At 37.3% G+C, this 16,266-nt stretch overlaps 2 protein-coding genes across 5 annotated transcripts in view; one reads left to right on the top strand and one right to left on the bottom strand.

Moving 5' to 3' along the window:
* Positions 1-16,266, top strand: part of wu:fc38h03 (acetylcholinesterase collagenic tail peptide) — a 761,412-nt gene that overhangs the window by 595,677 nt on the left and 149,469 nt on the right. The window lies entirely within an intron of this gene.
* Positions 5,605-14,084, bottom strand: cbx3a (chromobox homolog 3a (HP1 gamma homolog, Drosophila)). Of its 3 annotated transcripts, none has more exons than XM_022686582.2 (6): positions 13,937-14,084; positions 10,351-10,381; positions 9,850-9,989; positions 8,737-8,905; positions 8,559-8,653; positions 5,605-6,296 (listed from the first exon to the last, which is right to left on the bottom strand). In XM_022686582.2, the coding sequence occupies exons 2-6, from the start codon at positions 10,354-10,356 to the stop codon at positions 6,170-6,172; spliced, it is 537 nt and encodes a 178-aa protein (XP_022542303.1). In that variant the 5' UTR covers positions 10,357-10,381; positions 13,937-14,084; the 3' UTR covers positions 5,605-6,169. The 3 variants fall into 3 exon arrangements, with proteins under 3 accessions (XP_022542303.1, XP_022542302.1, XP_022542304.1); XM_022686581.2 differs by having other exon boundaries at positions 10,351-10,384; positions 13,937-14,073; XM_022686583.2 differs by lacking the exon at positions 10,351-10,381 and having other exon boundaries at positions 13,937-14,066.

Genomic DNA, 16,266 nt, shown 5'->3' with positions numbered 1-16,266 from the left:
AAGAAACTCATCATTTTTAAGTGCTCACTTTTTTTTGCTAGTACATGTTCATGTTTATTGTTTATCTGCTCCAGAGAGTCCTATTCTATTGGCATTACATACTATACTTACTTTATTGGGCTAGACAAGCTGCGTTTGTGCATTTGCAAACCTGTGCCAGCAATAGAGACACTTTAAAAGTCATTAAATGCATTCTAAATAAGAGGTGTCCACAAATATCTGGACATTTAGCGTAATTCCTTGGCTGATTTGAAGTGAGGAAAAACAGGTTCAAAGTCCACCTGCAGTTCTAATCTGAGTCATGAGACTGATCCGCTCAGCAACCTGAAATTAACCAGGATCTCCTCTACCGGTCCTAATCCCAAACCTATAAATCCAGAGTATATACTACTAGTGCATCTCAAAACATTAGAATATCATTGAAAAGTTACTGTATTTCAGTAATTTAGTTGAAAATGTGAAACTCATATTATAGAGATGTATTAAACACAGAGTGATCTATTTTAAGCATTTATTTATTTTATTGTTGATGATTATGAAGCTTACAGCCAATAAAAACCCAAAAATCAGTGTCTCAGAAAATTAGAATATTATATTATAAGATCAATTGGTACTTTTGGTATGCAGTGTGCCAAGTCCTGCTGGAAAATAAAATCCACATCTCTATAAAAGTTGTCAGTAGCAGAGTGAAGCTGTAAGATATGAAGTGCTGTAAGATTTTGTGGGAAAAAAAACTGCACTGACTTTAGGCTTGATAATAAAACACAGTGGATCAACACCAGCAGATGACAGACATGACTCTCCAAACCATCACTGATTGGTGGAAACTTCACACTAGACCTCGAGCAGTTTGGACTGTGTATCTCTCCACTCTTCCTCCAGACTCTGCTCCCTTGATTTACTTTAAATGAAATGTAAAATTTACTGATGATCAGTGATGGTTTGGAGAGTCATGTCTGTCATCTGCTGCTGTTGATCCACTGTGTTGTATCAGGTAAGGTGACTTTGGAAACGTTAAATGTAACAATCCCAAAACTAAACATTAAAACATTGACACAAGTACATTTCTTTTGAAATCTGGGATATCATCGTTAAAAAAGTACATAAATCCTCTTTAAGTGCAAAGCAGGGACTGATGCAGTGCAAGATACTTTGTTGGCCAGACAATTATTATTAATTACAACCCCTGGCAAAAAGTATGGAATCACCAGTCTTGGATGAGCACTCCTTCAGACATTTCATTCTGTAAAACAAACTCTGATCAAAAACATGATACAAAAATAAGGTCATTCCAAAGTGCAACTTGTTGGCTTTCAGGAACACTCAAAGAAATGAAGAAAAAACATTGTGGAAGTCAGTGAATGTTACTTTTATTGACCAACCACAGGGAAAAAAATATGGAATCACTCAATTCTGAGGAAAAAAGTATGGAATCATGAAAAACAGATAAACAAAAGATGATTCAAAATACATCACTAGTATTTAGTTGCACCACCTTTGGCTTTTATAACGGCTTTCAGTCTCTGAGGCATGGACTTGATGAGTGACAAACAGTATTCTGCATCAATTTGGTGCCAACTCTCCTTGATAGCAGTTGCCAGATCAGCTTTGCAGGTCGGAGCCTTCTTGTGGACCATTTTTTTCAATTTCCACCACAGGTTTTCAATTGGGTTGAGATCTGGACTATTTGCAGGCCATGACATCAACTGAATGTGTCTTTCTCCAAGGAATGCCTTCACTGTTTTTGCCCTATGGCACGATGCATTGTCATCTTGGAAAATTATTTCATTATCTCCAAACATCTGTTCAATTGAAGGGATGAGAAAACTGTCCAAAATGTCAATGTAAACTTGTGCATTGATAGAAGAATTAACCACAGTCATCTCCCCAGTGCCTTTGCCTGACATGCAGCCCCATATCATCAAGGACTGTGGAAATTTGGTTGTTTTCTTCAGGCAGGCCTCTTCATAAATCTCACTGGAACGGCACCAAACAAACGTTCCAGCATCATCACCTTGTCCAATGCAGATTCTTGACTCATCACTGAAGATAACTTTCATCCTATCATCCACAGTCCATGATTGCCTCTCCTTAGCCCACTGCAGTCTTGTTCTTTTATGTTTAGGTGTCAATGATGGTTTTCTTTTAGCTTTCCTGTATTGTAATCCCATTTCCTTTAGGCGATTTCTTACGGTTCGGTCACATACATTGGCTCCAGCTTCTTCCCATTTATGCTTCATCTGTTTAGTTGTACTTTTTCGGTTTTCAAGACAAATGGCCTTAAGTTGCTTGTCTTGACGTTTTGATGTCTTTCTTGGTCTACCAGTACGCTTGGCTTTAACAACCATTCCATGCTGTTTGTATTTGGTCCATATCTTGGATACAGCTGACTGTGAACAGCCCACATCTTTAGCAACCATGCGTGAAGAGTTACCTTCTTCAAGAAGTTTCACAATCCTCTCTTTTGTTTCAAGAGACATTTCTCTTGTTGGAGCCATGGTTCTTGCCACTCTAATTCGTCCAGCAGCCCTCCAAGGTGTCATGACTGCAGGTGTTTTTAACTGCAGACTAACGAGCAGATCTAATCTGAGGCAGGTGTCCATTTAGGGAAAGGAAATTGACTGGGTGTGTCCTTATTTTCTACCTTCAATTTGAGTGATTCCATACTTTTTTCCTCAGAATTGAGTGATTCCATATTTCTTTCCCTGTGGTTGGTCAATAAAAGTAACATTCACTGACTTCCACAATGTTTTTTCTTCATTTCTTTCAGTGTTCCTGAAAGCCAACAAGTTGCACTTTGGAATGACCTTATTATTGTATCATGTTTTTGATCAGAGTTTGTTTTACAGAATGAAATGTCTGAAGGAGTGCTCATCCAAGACTGGTGATTCCATACTTTTTGCCAGGGGTTGTAGATGGAAATCTTCATCTCCTACTTTTTTTCTGTGGATAAAAGAGTTTCTGAGCCTTGTCAAGTTGGGAAAAATAGGTGCTAAATTAATGGATCTGATAAGAAATGTAATAAAATATGGGACCTATTTTTTGTATTTATAAAAAAAGCTTACCTTCCCCACTATGTGTCCCCCATAGAATATACTTTTTATTGGTTGCTCACAGAATACCAGGCAAAATTGTAAAATTGTTTAATTCTCCCCCCTTTTTTCTTTTACTATTATAGGATCTTTGTATAATATATTTTGCTTTATACACTGTTTCATAATATCTATGCTGTTTAACCAATGTTTTATCATTTGAAAAAGCCACTAAACAAATTGCAAAAAAAAAAAAACATTGACTCAAGTGATGTACAAGAATGTTAAAAAATGTTAAATAAAAACATTCTAAGAATATTCAAAACAATCAACAGATTGAAGGTTTTAAGAACGTTAATTGTAGCGTTCAGGCTTTGCCCGTTTTCAGAGTGTGTAATTTATCTAGAGTTACTGTATACGTTGGTTTTAAATCAGCTTTATTCAGAACAGTTTATAACTAAACCACAAGACTGACTGATGGGACTAATGAGGGTCTTCCTGAGGCGAGTTCTCGGCCCTGCTGAGGTCAAGAACTATAATTACATTACTCTCCGCATTACTGTTTAGTCACAGAACATAAAAACACAGCAGGCCTGGACCAGAGCCAGTGAACCAAAATGTTATAAAATAAGAGAAATGCACTAAAACTGATGTGAGAAATCTTCTGTATCACTGGGTTCATCATGTGCTGGAGGCTGGACTTCCCACAGTTGGGTCTGTGCAGAAAAGGGAGTTTCAGATTCACTCAGAGCCGCTGTGAAGAAAAGGAAATGCTGGAATTACGACACTGAAAAAAAAAATCACTGCATTTTAATCAGGTGGTTCAGTTTCTGGAATTTCCCCCAACAGATAAAAAAAGAACAGATTTACACCAAAACTCAAACGTGGATTTGTGTCATATGACTCCAACATCCAACCTTTGATGACTTGCGGTTTGACTTGACAAAATCGAAAAACACCTAACAAACCCTGTTTTTTAAATATCATTTTTATCCCATTTTCTCCCCAATTTACACGGTTAATTACCCAACCCACTAATTAGGACTCCCCCCACATTAGGGATGCTTTTTGAGCTGCTGCTGTTGCTGTAGCATTACCGAGTAGCATCAAAGTGCTAACGCTCGGAGGAAAGCGCAGCGACTCAGTTCTGATACATCAGCTCACAGACGCAGCCTTGTGCTGATCCACATCACCCTAGGAGTGATGAATAGGGGAAAGAGCACCATCTACTGTACTGTACCCACCCAGAGAGAGCAAGGCCAACTGTGCTCTCTCAGGGCTCTGGCTGCCGATGGCAAGCTGCATGAATAGGATTCGAATTGGTGATCACCTGATCACAGTGGCAGCCCCTTAGTCTGCTGGACCACTTGGATCCCAGACAAACCCTGTTTTACACATAATTTGGTCCCTATATTGGATCACGTAAGTAGAACATTTTGTATCCATTGCAAAACAAAAAATATATAATAAAATGTAAAAAATTTTTCTATTTGCAATTATTTGACAATTATTTCAATTTCATTTTTAATCTCCATTGGTCACCTGCTTTTTTTTTGACTTTTTTTTTTAGGTACATTAAAACATAAATGTCTGAGACCAAGCAAGGCCAAATTAAGCTATCCAATTTACCTGTTCTCCTTGTTTTTGGACTGTGGAAGGAAACCTCAACTACCTGAAACTGTTATTGAAACACATGGCGTAACATAATAAAATGACCCAACACTCTTATCCATTTCTGAATTCTAACAGCATTACTCACAGACCTAGCTCTAAGCCACGTTCACATCATCAGGCTGAAGTGGCTCAAATTTGCTTTTTTTCATGGCTGTGTGAATGTGCCAAATGATTTTTTTTTTTATCTGATCTTAAATCGGATACATACCAGAGCCATGGACATGAGACATGAATGTGAACGGTCAAATCTGAATTTATGCGTCTTTTTGCTTTTATGCATTAGCGCTACGTGCTTCTCTTTTCTCGTACCCACACATCTCTCAGTGCAGCTGTGCAGCTATAGCTGCAAAAAAACAGCAAAAGCAAACCACCTGGCCTTTTTTCACCTCCTCGGCCGACCTGATGTGAACAGGTGTCAAAATTTACTGTCTTTTTTTTTTTTTTTAAAGAGTATTTTTAAAATTGTGTAGTTTATGGACAGCATAAGTCAAACTGGGATTTTAAAGCACTTCTGTTCCAATTAAAATATCCATATTTGACAGCATGAATCAATAAGGTATTGTGATACCCATCACAATACATCATGATACATATACTGCCCCGCCCCCACTCATCATGCACAGGTCAGGTAATGTTTTATTTGCTCATGTGTGTTGTAAGTTCCATCACCAGCTTCTATTCTCCAACAAAACCTGGGTAAGTTGAGTTTGGAGATACAGCAGGCTAAAACGTGTCCCATCAGTCCAGCCCAGACTGAGAGAGTCTTATTGATTAGGAACAAATTTGACTTCCAAACAGATATCGACTCTCCCGAGAACCGTGTCAGTCAACAGCAGCTCAGGAACACTTCCTACAGGATCACGTACACGTGCAAACACAAGCAGCTTAGCTCAGCATCTTAAAAAGATCAATAAACTTTATTGAACAACCTTTTCAGTTTATTGAAAAAATATTTACAGGAAAAATATACAACAACTATTCAAGACAAGGTACGAACCAAAAAGGGGAAAAACTGATCTAAGAGTTACAAGTTGCTTTATGTAGGTATTTTTTTTTACTTTTTTACAATAAAAGCTGAATATCCGAGGAGAAGGACGCACAAAAGGCGAAGGCCAACTGAACGACTACCACTTAACAAGGAGAGAAGCAGAAAAATAAAAAACAAAGTGTAATTAAATGAAAAACAGTGCAACGCCAACGTCAGTCGGCACTGTCGAATCTGCAGAGATCTGTAAAGTTAAATTTTCTGAGGTTTAAAAACAAAAAACCCTCCTCCTCTCCAGTCTTTCAGCCCAGTCCAGACTGTAAAACACATGCGGCGCTGACCTGGCCGTCCGCAGGGCAGCACAGAGCCAGCGTGGGGGAGCATTCACACGGACCGGGCCCTGAGGGCAGCAGGGCGGGTCAGTCAGATGGAGCTTTAGCGTGTTTCTGCGGGCAGGGAGACGCAGAGTACGCCGACGCTACTGCTGCTCGTCCTCCGGGCAGGAGTGCCAGGTCAGCCGCTCCTCGTAGAAAGCAATAACCACCTGCGGGCAGCGAGTGTTCGCCTCTCGCGCCGGAACCAGATCCGCCTCGTCGGAATCCTTCCTACAGAACCAGGAAAAGAGAGAGAGAGAGAGAGAGAGAGGGGGGTTGTTTGTAGCAGTAGAAAACACAGTACCCACATTATCATATCATATCCTGATCTCATTTTACAATATAGTATAATCAATATTGACACCTATAGAATCTTATTTTTAGTCTTGAACTGTGCACCATGCAGCTTGATTTAGGGTCAGTGTGTCCGTGTCATGCAGGGTGTACTTTTCCTGTCGTTACGATAGCAAAACTAATTCTCTTAATTAATGATGGGTGTGGGTAATTTAGGGCGCAACGTTAATTTCCAGTCTGTGGAGCTCCTGTGTTTCCGGTTGCCAAGATACAGAGCAACACACCAGAAATTTACCTGAACAGACATTTCCTCATTTCTAGACCACCACCATGCCCATTAGTGTAGATAGATTCAGAAGCTCTGTTGCTATTTAAATGACACAGATGAAAGGTGTGTAAAAAAAAAAGAAAAAAGGAGTTGACTGGAATATAATCAAGAGGAAGATGGATGATCACAAGCCATCAAACCACCAAACTGAACTGCTTGAATTTTTGCACCAGGAGTAAAGCAGCATAAAGTTATCCAAAAGCAGTGTGTAAGACTGGTGGAGGAGAACATGATGCCAAGATGCATGAAAAAAACTGTGATTAAAAACCAGGGTTATTCCACCAAATATTGATTTCTGAACTCTTAAAACTTTATAAATATGAACTTGATTTCTTTGCATTATTTGAGGTCTGAAAGCTCTGCATCTTTTTTTTTGTTATTTCAGCCATTTCTCATTTTCTGCAAAAAAATGCCCTAAATGACAATTTGTATTTAGAATTTGGGAGAGATGTTGTCTGTAGTTTATAGAATAAAACAATGTAAATTTTACTCAAACATAAACCTATAAATAGCAAAGAAACTGAAGTGATCATTTTTTTAACGCTGTATATTGTATAAATTATTTACGGGTCTTGCATTGTTTTATACAGAGGCTTATAACCAACCTTTGATTTTATTATTCAATTGCATTGTATTTTATTTTTACTCTACAATTTATTAATTTCACTAATTACAGGAATATCAGGAGTGTAATATTGGCAAGTTTATATTTGCAAAAATGAATGGTTGAAACATCTACACTAAGTAAAAATTGGTATGTTACTGCAAGCTGTGTGCGTTTGCACATCTACGTCAGTCAGTTCTGCATTTGCGTTCAGTTCTGTCTATTCATAGCTGGATTCACCTTTCAGTAAAGACATTTTGCACGGGTCATACAACAACATCTCCACATCTCCTGACATCAGATCAGGTGTATGGATGAGTGCACACTGCCCTCTACTGCCCAGAACGCTGGATATCAGCTTTCCCAGACCAGAGTGCAGTAAAGGGTTCACAGATACTAGGGCTGAATATTGGAGAAAGTGATAATGCAATATTTTATTGTTCTGTGATGTACTAGTGCATCTTAAAATTAGTATATCATTGAAAAGTTACTTTATTTCAGTAATTCAGTTGAAAATGTGAAACTCATTATATAGATGTTTTAAACACAGTGTGATATTTTAAGTGTTTATTTCTTTTAGCCAATGAAAACCCAAAAATCGGTGTCTCAGAAAATTTTAATATTATATAAGACAAATTGATACTTTTGGCAGTGTGGGCAGTGTGCCAAATCCTGCTGGAAAATGAAATCCATCACTGATAATCAGTAAATTTTACATTTCATTTAAAGTAAATCAAGGGAGCAGAGTCTGGAGGAAGAGTGGAGAGACACACAGTCCAAACTGCTCGAGGTTTAGTGTGAAGTTTCTACAATCAGTGATTGTCTACTGACAACTTTTATGGAGATGCGGATTTTATTTTCCAGCAGGACTTGGCACACCGCCCACACTGCTAAAAGTATTAACTGGTCTCATAACATTCTTATTTTCTGAGATACTGATTTTTGGGTTTTCATTGGCTGAAATACATCATGCTGTGTGTTTAAAACATCTATATAATATATGACTTTCACATTTTGAATTGAATTACTGAAAAAGTAACTTTCTAATGATATTCTAATTAAAAATAAAAAATTAAATAAATAAATGCACTCATCTGTGCTATACCAAAACATGCTTTGAGTTTGTAGCTGATGATTTAGGCAATTGTGGGGGGAAAGATAAAAATTGTTCATTTTGTTCGATTGCAAACAAAAAAAAAATTATGTTTCTAGGGATGCACAGTAATTAATGAACCATTAAACACACAAATACAAGTTAAGTTCTCACCATTTCATGAGGAACATGAGCTCCCCACTGCTATCTGTCGCTCCAATGATCCGCTCTGGTTCCAGATTCCTGGCGAACCCTCTTGGCTTTTCACTCTGTGTGAAACAGACCGCGTTATGATTCATAACCAGACTGAAGCTCAGATAAGCCAAAGAATTTAAATCGGCCAAACTCTCACCAGTTCCTTCTTCCTCTTGGCACTGTTTTCATCCGTCTCTGGTTCGTCTGTTGAAGACTTTCTTTTGTTGGAATCTGGATTCTCAACGACTCCTTTCTGAGACGTGAGGAATGCTGAGATCAGCTCCGGACAATCCAGATTCTCTTCTGGCTCCCACGTGTTATCAGTACTAAAACAAACACCAAATACTTTGTGAGGAATCAACAAACGTGAACATATAGTAGATGAGTGCTCAGTTGAGTATTTCTTGCTTGTCATAATCTGGATTCGAACATTACTCAAATATTCACTATTCACTGTATACCTGTAACTCTACCTCTTCACTACTTTACTTTAACTGATGCTCTCAAACACTTTATTAAGAGACAAGAAATTCAAGTAATTAACTCTTGACGAGTTCAGCACAGCTGTTAACTGAAAGCCTGAATTCCAGGTGACTCTACCTCATAAAACTGACCCAAGAAATCCAGCAGAGGGGTGTAAAACAGATCATCTGAGCAAGAGGAGCTACTTTGGAGAATGTAAAATATAAAACATTCTAGTTTAACACTTTTTGGTTCACTAAATAATTCTATATATTTATATGCTTTTCATAATTTGGATGACTTTAGTATTAAACTACACTGAATTAAGACTCTACACCAGATGTGGCCCGTGGGGTTGCTTGAGCTATAATGAGAAAAAAAAAAAGAATAATAAAAAGCTACTCGTGAGCTTTTGATTACATTCCTTCCCTGTCTCTTGCCCGTTTTTGGGCTCCCTCTCCCTATAAGGATGCTTCATCCTGGCCGTATCCCAATTCACTAGCCAGGGCAGCACTAGTGTATTGGATCGCGATTCTGACGACACGGGTTCGATCCCTCGTGAGGAGCACTGTGTTTATTTATTTATTATTTTTTTTCCTTTTTTCTTGGGTTTACCAGCTTTGAGATCAACTGTGCTGCAATTGGGTTCAACAACCCTCTGGGCTAGAGAGCTACTAGTCTGTAGCACTACATCCCATTACATTTATTTACCTAATAAGCTTTTTCTCTCATTAGGGCTTGTTTAAACAAGACAATATTTGGTGGAAATTTTCACAAACGTAGAACATATCCTGCTGAGAACACTTACTCTGGAAAGCCTTTCCACTTCAGGAAAAACTCAACTTTGCCATTCACCACCCGCTGGTCAATCACCTTCTCCACCACAAACTCCTCCGGCTCCTCCACCTCCTTTTTTGACTTAGTCAGCTGCTTCTTTCCCATTTCAACCTGCAAGAGACATCATAAATATATACTTAACACATATTCTTTGGCATAGTCTCCATTTTTGTTTTTTAATAAATGGAATATGTACAGTACCAGTCATATGGTTGGACTTCTCAGGTTTAGATCAGGGGATTAATGTGGAGGAATAACACTTTTTTTTGTTTTTTTTTTTACTGAGAATGTGTCCAAACCTTTGACTGGTACTGTATGTCCTCCAAAGCCACCATGTTAAAACAAGCAGTTCAGAATTAATGCATTCATCTGCGGTGACCAAGAACTGCATGAAGCGATCGCTTCTACAGTTGCAACATTGTGTGTACAGATATTTAAAGCTTTAAGTATAGTTGGTCTATGTGTACAGTACCTGCATTTGTACGCGTCTATTAGTCAAACTGCTTCTGAGAGAGAGTGAGAGAAACAGACTATTATCAAGAATAACACATGGAAACTAACCATAACCTACAAATTATATGTATATAAATATAAACTGGTATATAAACAACTGATTACATAAAAACAGCCATGTGGCTTGATGCTGGTGGAATCATTATAATTATAATATTCAGGAAGGTCCAAAAGAGTTTCATATCCAAAATCAAGTCAAACACAGGACTTTAATCGGGCATTTTAGCATTTTTACATACATTTCACTTTATATGCCTCAAAATCATTGGAAAAAACCTGTTTGCTTTATCTATTTGTTTATTTATTTGTTAAGGCAACCTTAAGTTACGTGCATATTTTTCAGAGTCAATTAGTCAGATGAGGAATATATCTGCTTTGAGATGATGTCCGTTTAAAGACTGTCTAAATCTAAACTAAGCCTGGATATTGGTGCTACTAATTTAGTAATTGTTATGCATTAAATGTTCATTAACAGTGCTGCATAGTTCTGGAAACACTACTCCACACCACATCGCAAAAGTATTTATGGCTTGGATTAGGGTTGAGCGATATGGCCCTAAAAAAATGATATTTAAAATGCACTCTTACAATATTAATCTCGATATGACAACCTGGAAACGTTTGCTGCCATTTGTTGTATTTAAATAATGTTTCATACATTCATTAGAGTATACATCAAAAATAAAGTGATAAAAACCTCAAGTGTAACATTTAGTGCATGTAAATTGCAAAACAATTTAAAGTAAACACAGTAAGCAACAAAATGAGAACAAAATACCACAAAACTGCTTTCAAGATCATTGTATACGATAAGATATTGCAGACAGCTCGCTTGGACAGAGCTTCATTATGCCAGAAAAGAAAAATTTCACTGCTCCAGAGCTGCTCCAATACTGGGTTGTTGTGTTTTTTTTTACACCACTCTAGCATCTCTACCATTTATCCTGCTTTTGTTAAAACCTATTTGTTCCTTTGATTTTCAACTGAGAATCTAAAGTCGGACAATTAAAAAAATATATATTTAATTCATTCATTCTAAAACAAACAACGGCTTGTATCGTGTGTTTATTTGATGAGCAAACAAAAATGGGAAATTACCAAAAACATTTCAGATTTTCGTTCCACCTTAAATGCTTACAGCAGTACCAGTCATTCCTCATCAGTAAAAGTTTTTTTTTCCTTTATTTACGACTTTTTTGAGACCCAAGGAACATAAATACAATCACGGTGGGGAAATCGGGACACCACCACAGGACAATGTACTATCTAATTGTAACACTAGAGCATTAATCAGCAGCAGTTTAGAAATATAGAGAACTGATGATAATCACAGCAGCCTTGTAACAGATCATGAGCAGAAAATGCTAATTTCCCTCCTACTTGCTCTGTTTTTAACTAGCAGCCCAAGCAGTTAGAAGTATATTTTCCTCAAAATACTGCGACTTTATTCTTTCGTACTATTATGACCTTAATCTAATAATATAACGATTGTTATTTTTTTATTTTTTATTGTTATCTTGTAACATATCACAACTTCATTGTTATATACAGGAGCTTTAAACGCTGCTTCTGATCTGTTATGCCATTGTAAAAGACTAACTTGCTATTTATCTGCCATCAATGTATAAATGTGTGTTTTAATACCTAAACTAACTAACTATAAATAAAAATATCCTGTATTTAATGGTGCATTTGTTGCACGGTTTCTGTACCCGGCGCCTCAGCTTTCCAAACGCTGGCTTTGCAGCTAGTTAACGTTAGCTTAGCTAACAACTGAAGCTAATTAGCGTTAGCTGGCTACGACGGAGAGGGCGAAAACAGAGATGGTCATTAAAGAATTAAGGCAACAAAATCTGAATTACGCATAAAATCACGAATGTATGTTCTACCTACAAAGTAGACAGAGTTTAACAGTCACACACGAGATTTTAACCACAAAACGACGATGCTTTGTGCTCGCTAGCTTGCTAACCGAGTTAACAGGCTAATGCTAACTAGCTAGGAGTAGGCCGAAGCTCATTTTAAAAAGGATTTTTCATTATTAACGTAACTTAGCTTGTAAAGGCTAATACTGAATTAAATTGTGTTAGTTAGAAATAAATATACTTAAAAATATATACTTAAAAGAAAAATTTAGCTAGACGACTACTAGACCACGTTAGCCGCCTAGTTAGCAAATGCTAACGCATCCAAATACGAGTAGGCCTGTATGTGCAACACAGCGTATTAGCTAGCTACCTTATCCAATCTTAAATTAACTTAAAATACAGTTATGTGCAGTTAATATGACTTAAATATTTACCACTACAAATGCTTAGCTACTATCCTAAAAGCCAAGTTAAACAACTAGCTAGCACGGTAATACAAGTTACGGGTTTAATTTAAAAGAGTATGCTAAACTACCCAGCTAATAGGCTAGATAGCCCTCTTAAATGTTAATGTGCTGCTGATCCACTTAAATGCCTAAGAAATTAAGGCCAAATAATTAAAGCTAGCTATAGACAATATTTTACTGCTTTATCTACAAGAATTAGACCAAGTTAAATAACCCTAATTAGGTAGATACCATCCAAATACGAGCAGGCCTGTATGTGTAACCATGCTTATTAGCTAGTTTGTGTACTACAAGAGTAAAGTTAAATATATGTGGCTATTTTTTTTTGCTATCTATGTATTAACTAACGTCATGTGATGATAACTGGGTTTAAAACTACTTGATAATAGTGTTAATAGTAAAGCTATTGAAATGTACTGGTCTTACTAAAGTTTCTAACGTAGGTAAGCAAGCTAGCTAGGCTACCAAAGCTAACCGGCTGGTTTATGGGCGGCTGATACATTTAAATGCCAGTATAAACAAAGCCAACTGGCTCATTAAACTGTATCCTTAGTTAACTTAACTGTTCAGCTAGCTAAAGAACTGGGTTAGATAACTTAGTTGGTTAACCACATCCAAATAAGAACAGGCCTGTATGTGCAACAATGCTTACTACCTAGTTAACCTAGCCACTAAAAACGGAGTCAGCCAAATATAAACATATACATTAGCTTACTAAGAATGAACTAATGTTATGTAGTGTTTAACTGACTTTACAAACACTAGTTTAGTCGTACAGCGTCATTTTAAAACAATATTTAGCTATAACTTAAATGAATCTAGCTAAATCTAGCTAAAGTTACTAGTCTCAAACCAAGCTAAGTACTTAGCTAGCCGGCTAGTTCATAGTTCATGCATTTAAACGCAGATATAACCAAAATAACGTAGTTAACCTACTAACTAAGTAACACAGTGCTAATATCGTTAAAACGCTGGTTATTACCGCGTTAAAACGCCGCAGTTAGTTAACGCTAAAAACACTGAAAGCGCGCGGCCCCCCTGCAGCGGGAAAACGCCGCGTGTGCAGCGTGCGCGCGCGCGAAAAAACAAGCGAACAAAAGCGCACGAGCCGGCTAGCGAACGAACCAGAGCGCAAACCGATCAATAATCGACGCTAAAGCGGACGCACCGCGCGCTAACGCTCGTGCACGGCGCGTACCGACGGACTTACTTTGACTTTGTGCAGAAACCGGTAAAGACAGAGCGAGCAGGAGGCTGCAGGACGGTGGACTTCTTCAGCAGGGCTTCACCTGGCAGCGCGCCAACCAGCAGCTCCTCTAAGCGGCTGCAGAAGAAACATGTGCGTCAAGCCACGCCCCCTCAGCGCAGCCACGCCCCTACGTGCTCACACACAGCCAATGGCTTCCTGCGAAGGGGTAAAAGAGGCGTGGCGTGGGATTTAAACTCCCTGGGTTTTTCTCTTGGTAAGTACAGTGTTGCCAACTTAGCGACTTTGTCGCTATATTTAGCGACTTTTCAGACCCTCTAGCGACTTTTTTTGTAAAAAAAAAAAAGCGACTAGCGACAAATCTAGCGAGTTTTTGTGGTGTTATTGGAGACTTTTGGCGACTCTGAGATGAACACGCGCTCTTCAGTTCCTGTCCTCCGCGCTGCAGCGGGCGCTGCCGGGAGCCCCGCCCCACACCACTCACAGTGCAGACCCACACACACACACCGCTCCACGAACACACTGTAAATGAATCGCGCGTGCCCACAGCCGCCGCTGACTGACCCCGCTCTGTATTTACAGAGCAGAAGTATAAATATAACTGTGTCTTCAGTGTGACACGAACAGAAATCCCTTAATTTAACTCACACTGTCTCAGTCATTCACTCACCTCATTCACCACACAGCCTGTCACTCACCTCCTCCACAGTTACACTCTTTATAAAAAGCTAAACATCTATTGAACCATTGAACAATTTGTCTATGATAGGTTTAAAAATAAAGGAAACTTAAGAAAACGTAAAAAAATACAAATAAAATAAAACAAAGCTAAATACAAAGCTAAAAAAAAATAATAAATAAAACAAAGCTAAATATCTATTGAACTATTGAACAATTTGTCTATGATATATTTAAAAATAAAGAAAACTTAAGAAAATGTAAAAAAAATAAAAAATAAAAATAAAACAAACAAACTAAAAAAAAAGTAAAAAAAACATAGAATAACAGTTCCGGTTGCTCTTTTAATAACATTTAAGAACATGGCAAAAAACTAATTTATGTAATTCACGTAAAAATGAAGTTAATGTAAAAAAAAGTGACGTCCTATTTAAAAAAACAACAGAAGTTGTTCCTTTATAACATTTCTAACACATTTATGGTGTTTTTACTCACTTTTTTCTCTCCCACAACCCTAATACTTTACAGCTTCAAAAACATGTATTATGCAAATTAGGCGATGACGTCATTTAGCGACTTCTAGCGACTTTTAGGACAGCCAATAGCTACTTTCCTTACTGAGGAGTTGGCAACACTGGGTAAGTAGTGCTGCGACCAAAAGTGTGAAAAGTATTTCCATACACATGCATTACTCAGGTAGAGTAAAAGGTATATATACTAGTGTTTAAAATACTTCTGTAGAAGTTGAAGTATCAACTCAAGCTTTTTACTCTTTAAGTAAAAGTACTGGTTTCAAAACTACTTAAAGTATAATAAAAACACATTTTTCTAAAAGCCATAATAACTATTAGGGGTGGGCAATATTATATCGTATACAATATATTGTGACAGAAATATCATGATATTAAAAATCCATATCATGATAATAGGGCTGTTCTGTATTCTACAATATTTTTTGCTGCATTATATTATTTTATGCTATATTATTTATTTTGCCACATTATGATTATACTGTTATATTATTATACTATATTCCTGAAATGAATGAATTATTTTAGTTTTGCTATATCGCCAAGTATATTGTTATCGCAAAAATACCCTGAAATATCGTGATTTTATTTTAGAGACATATCGCACACCCCTAATGACTATAATGTTAAAATATTAAAATATGAATGTTGATAATATAATTTGTGATGCTCTAGGCTGTTCTCTAGTGTTTCAGCTGCATTTATTCCCATTGTAAATGAATGTAAATATATTAAAGAAGTTTAGTTGGACTGGAGTTTATCTGGAGTTCTCTTGAGTCTCTGCACGGATCATCTTCATACTAGACTACATACGTCTGTTATGTTCTTGCTGGAGTGTGATGGATCACAGTATAAACCAAGTCGGAATGGTATATGTTTATACTTCTCTACATCCAATCACAATCAGATTCACTCTATCTGGATGGAGAGATTTATCTGGATAGGGGTTTTATCGAAGGACGAGAAGAAGGAATAAAAATGAGCTGAAATGAAATAGGAGTAACGAGGCTGTTTATAAAATGTAAGGAGTAGAACTAAAAAGTCATCTGAAAAATATTTTCAGTGTAGATAACCAATAACCAAAATTGTACTTTTGAAGAAAGAAAACAAAGTATTTGTACTTTA

Source organism: Astyanax mexicanus, chromosome 3 (assembly GCF_023375975.1).
Source record: "Astyanax mexicanus isolate ESR-SI-001 chromosome 3, AstMex3_surface, whole genome shotgun sequence".
Taxonomy (NCBI): Eukaryota; Metazoa; Chordata; class Actinopteri; order Characiformes; family Acestrorhamphidae; genus Astyanax; species Astyanax mexicanus.
Note: the sequence above shows the minus strand (reverse complement) of the source record. Positions and strands in the feature narration are given on the sequence as shown.

Excerpts from the sequence above, each read along its gene's own strand:
- cbx3a (XM_022686582.2), bottom strand. Across the intron at positions 8,906-9,849 it reads AAGTGGAAAGGCTTTCCAGA|TACTGATAACACGTGGGAGC; the intron begins GTAAGTGTTCTC and ends TGTTTGTTTTAG. Across the intron at positions 8,654-8,736 it reads CCAAGAGGAAGAAGGAACTG|AGTGAAAAGCCAAGAGGGTT; the intron begins GTGAGAGTTTGG and ends TGTTTCACACAG.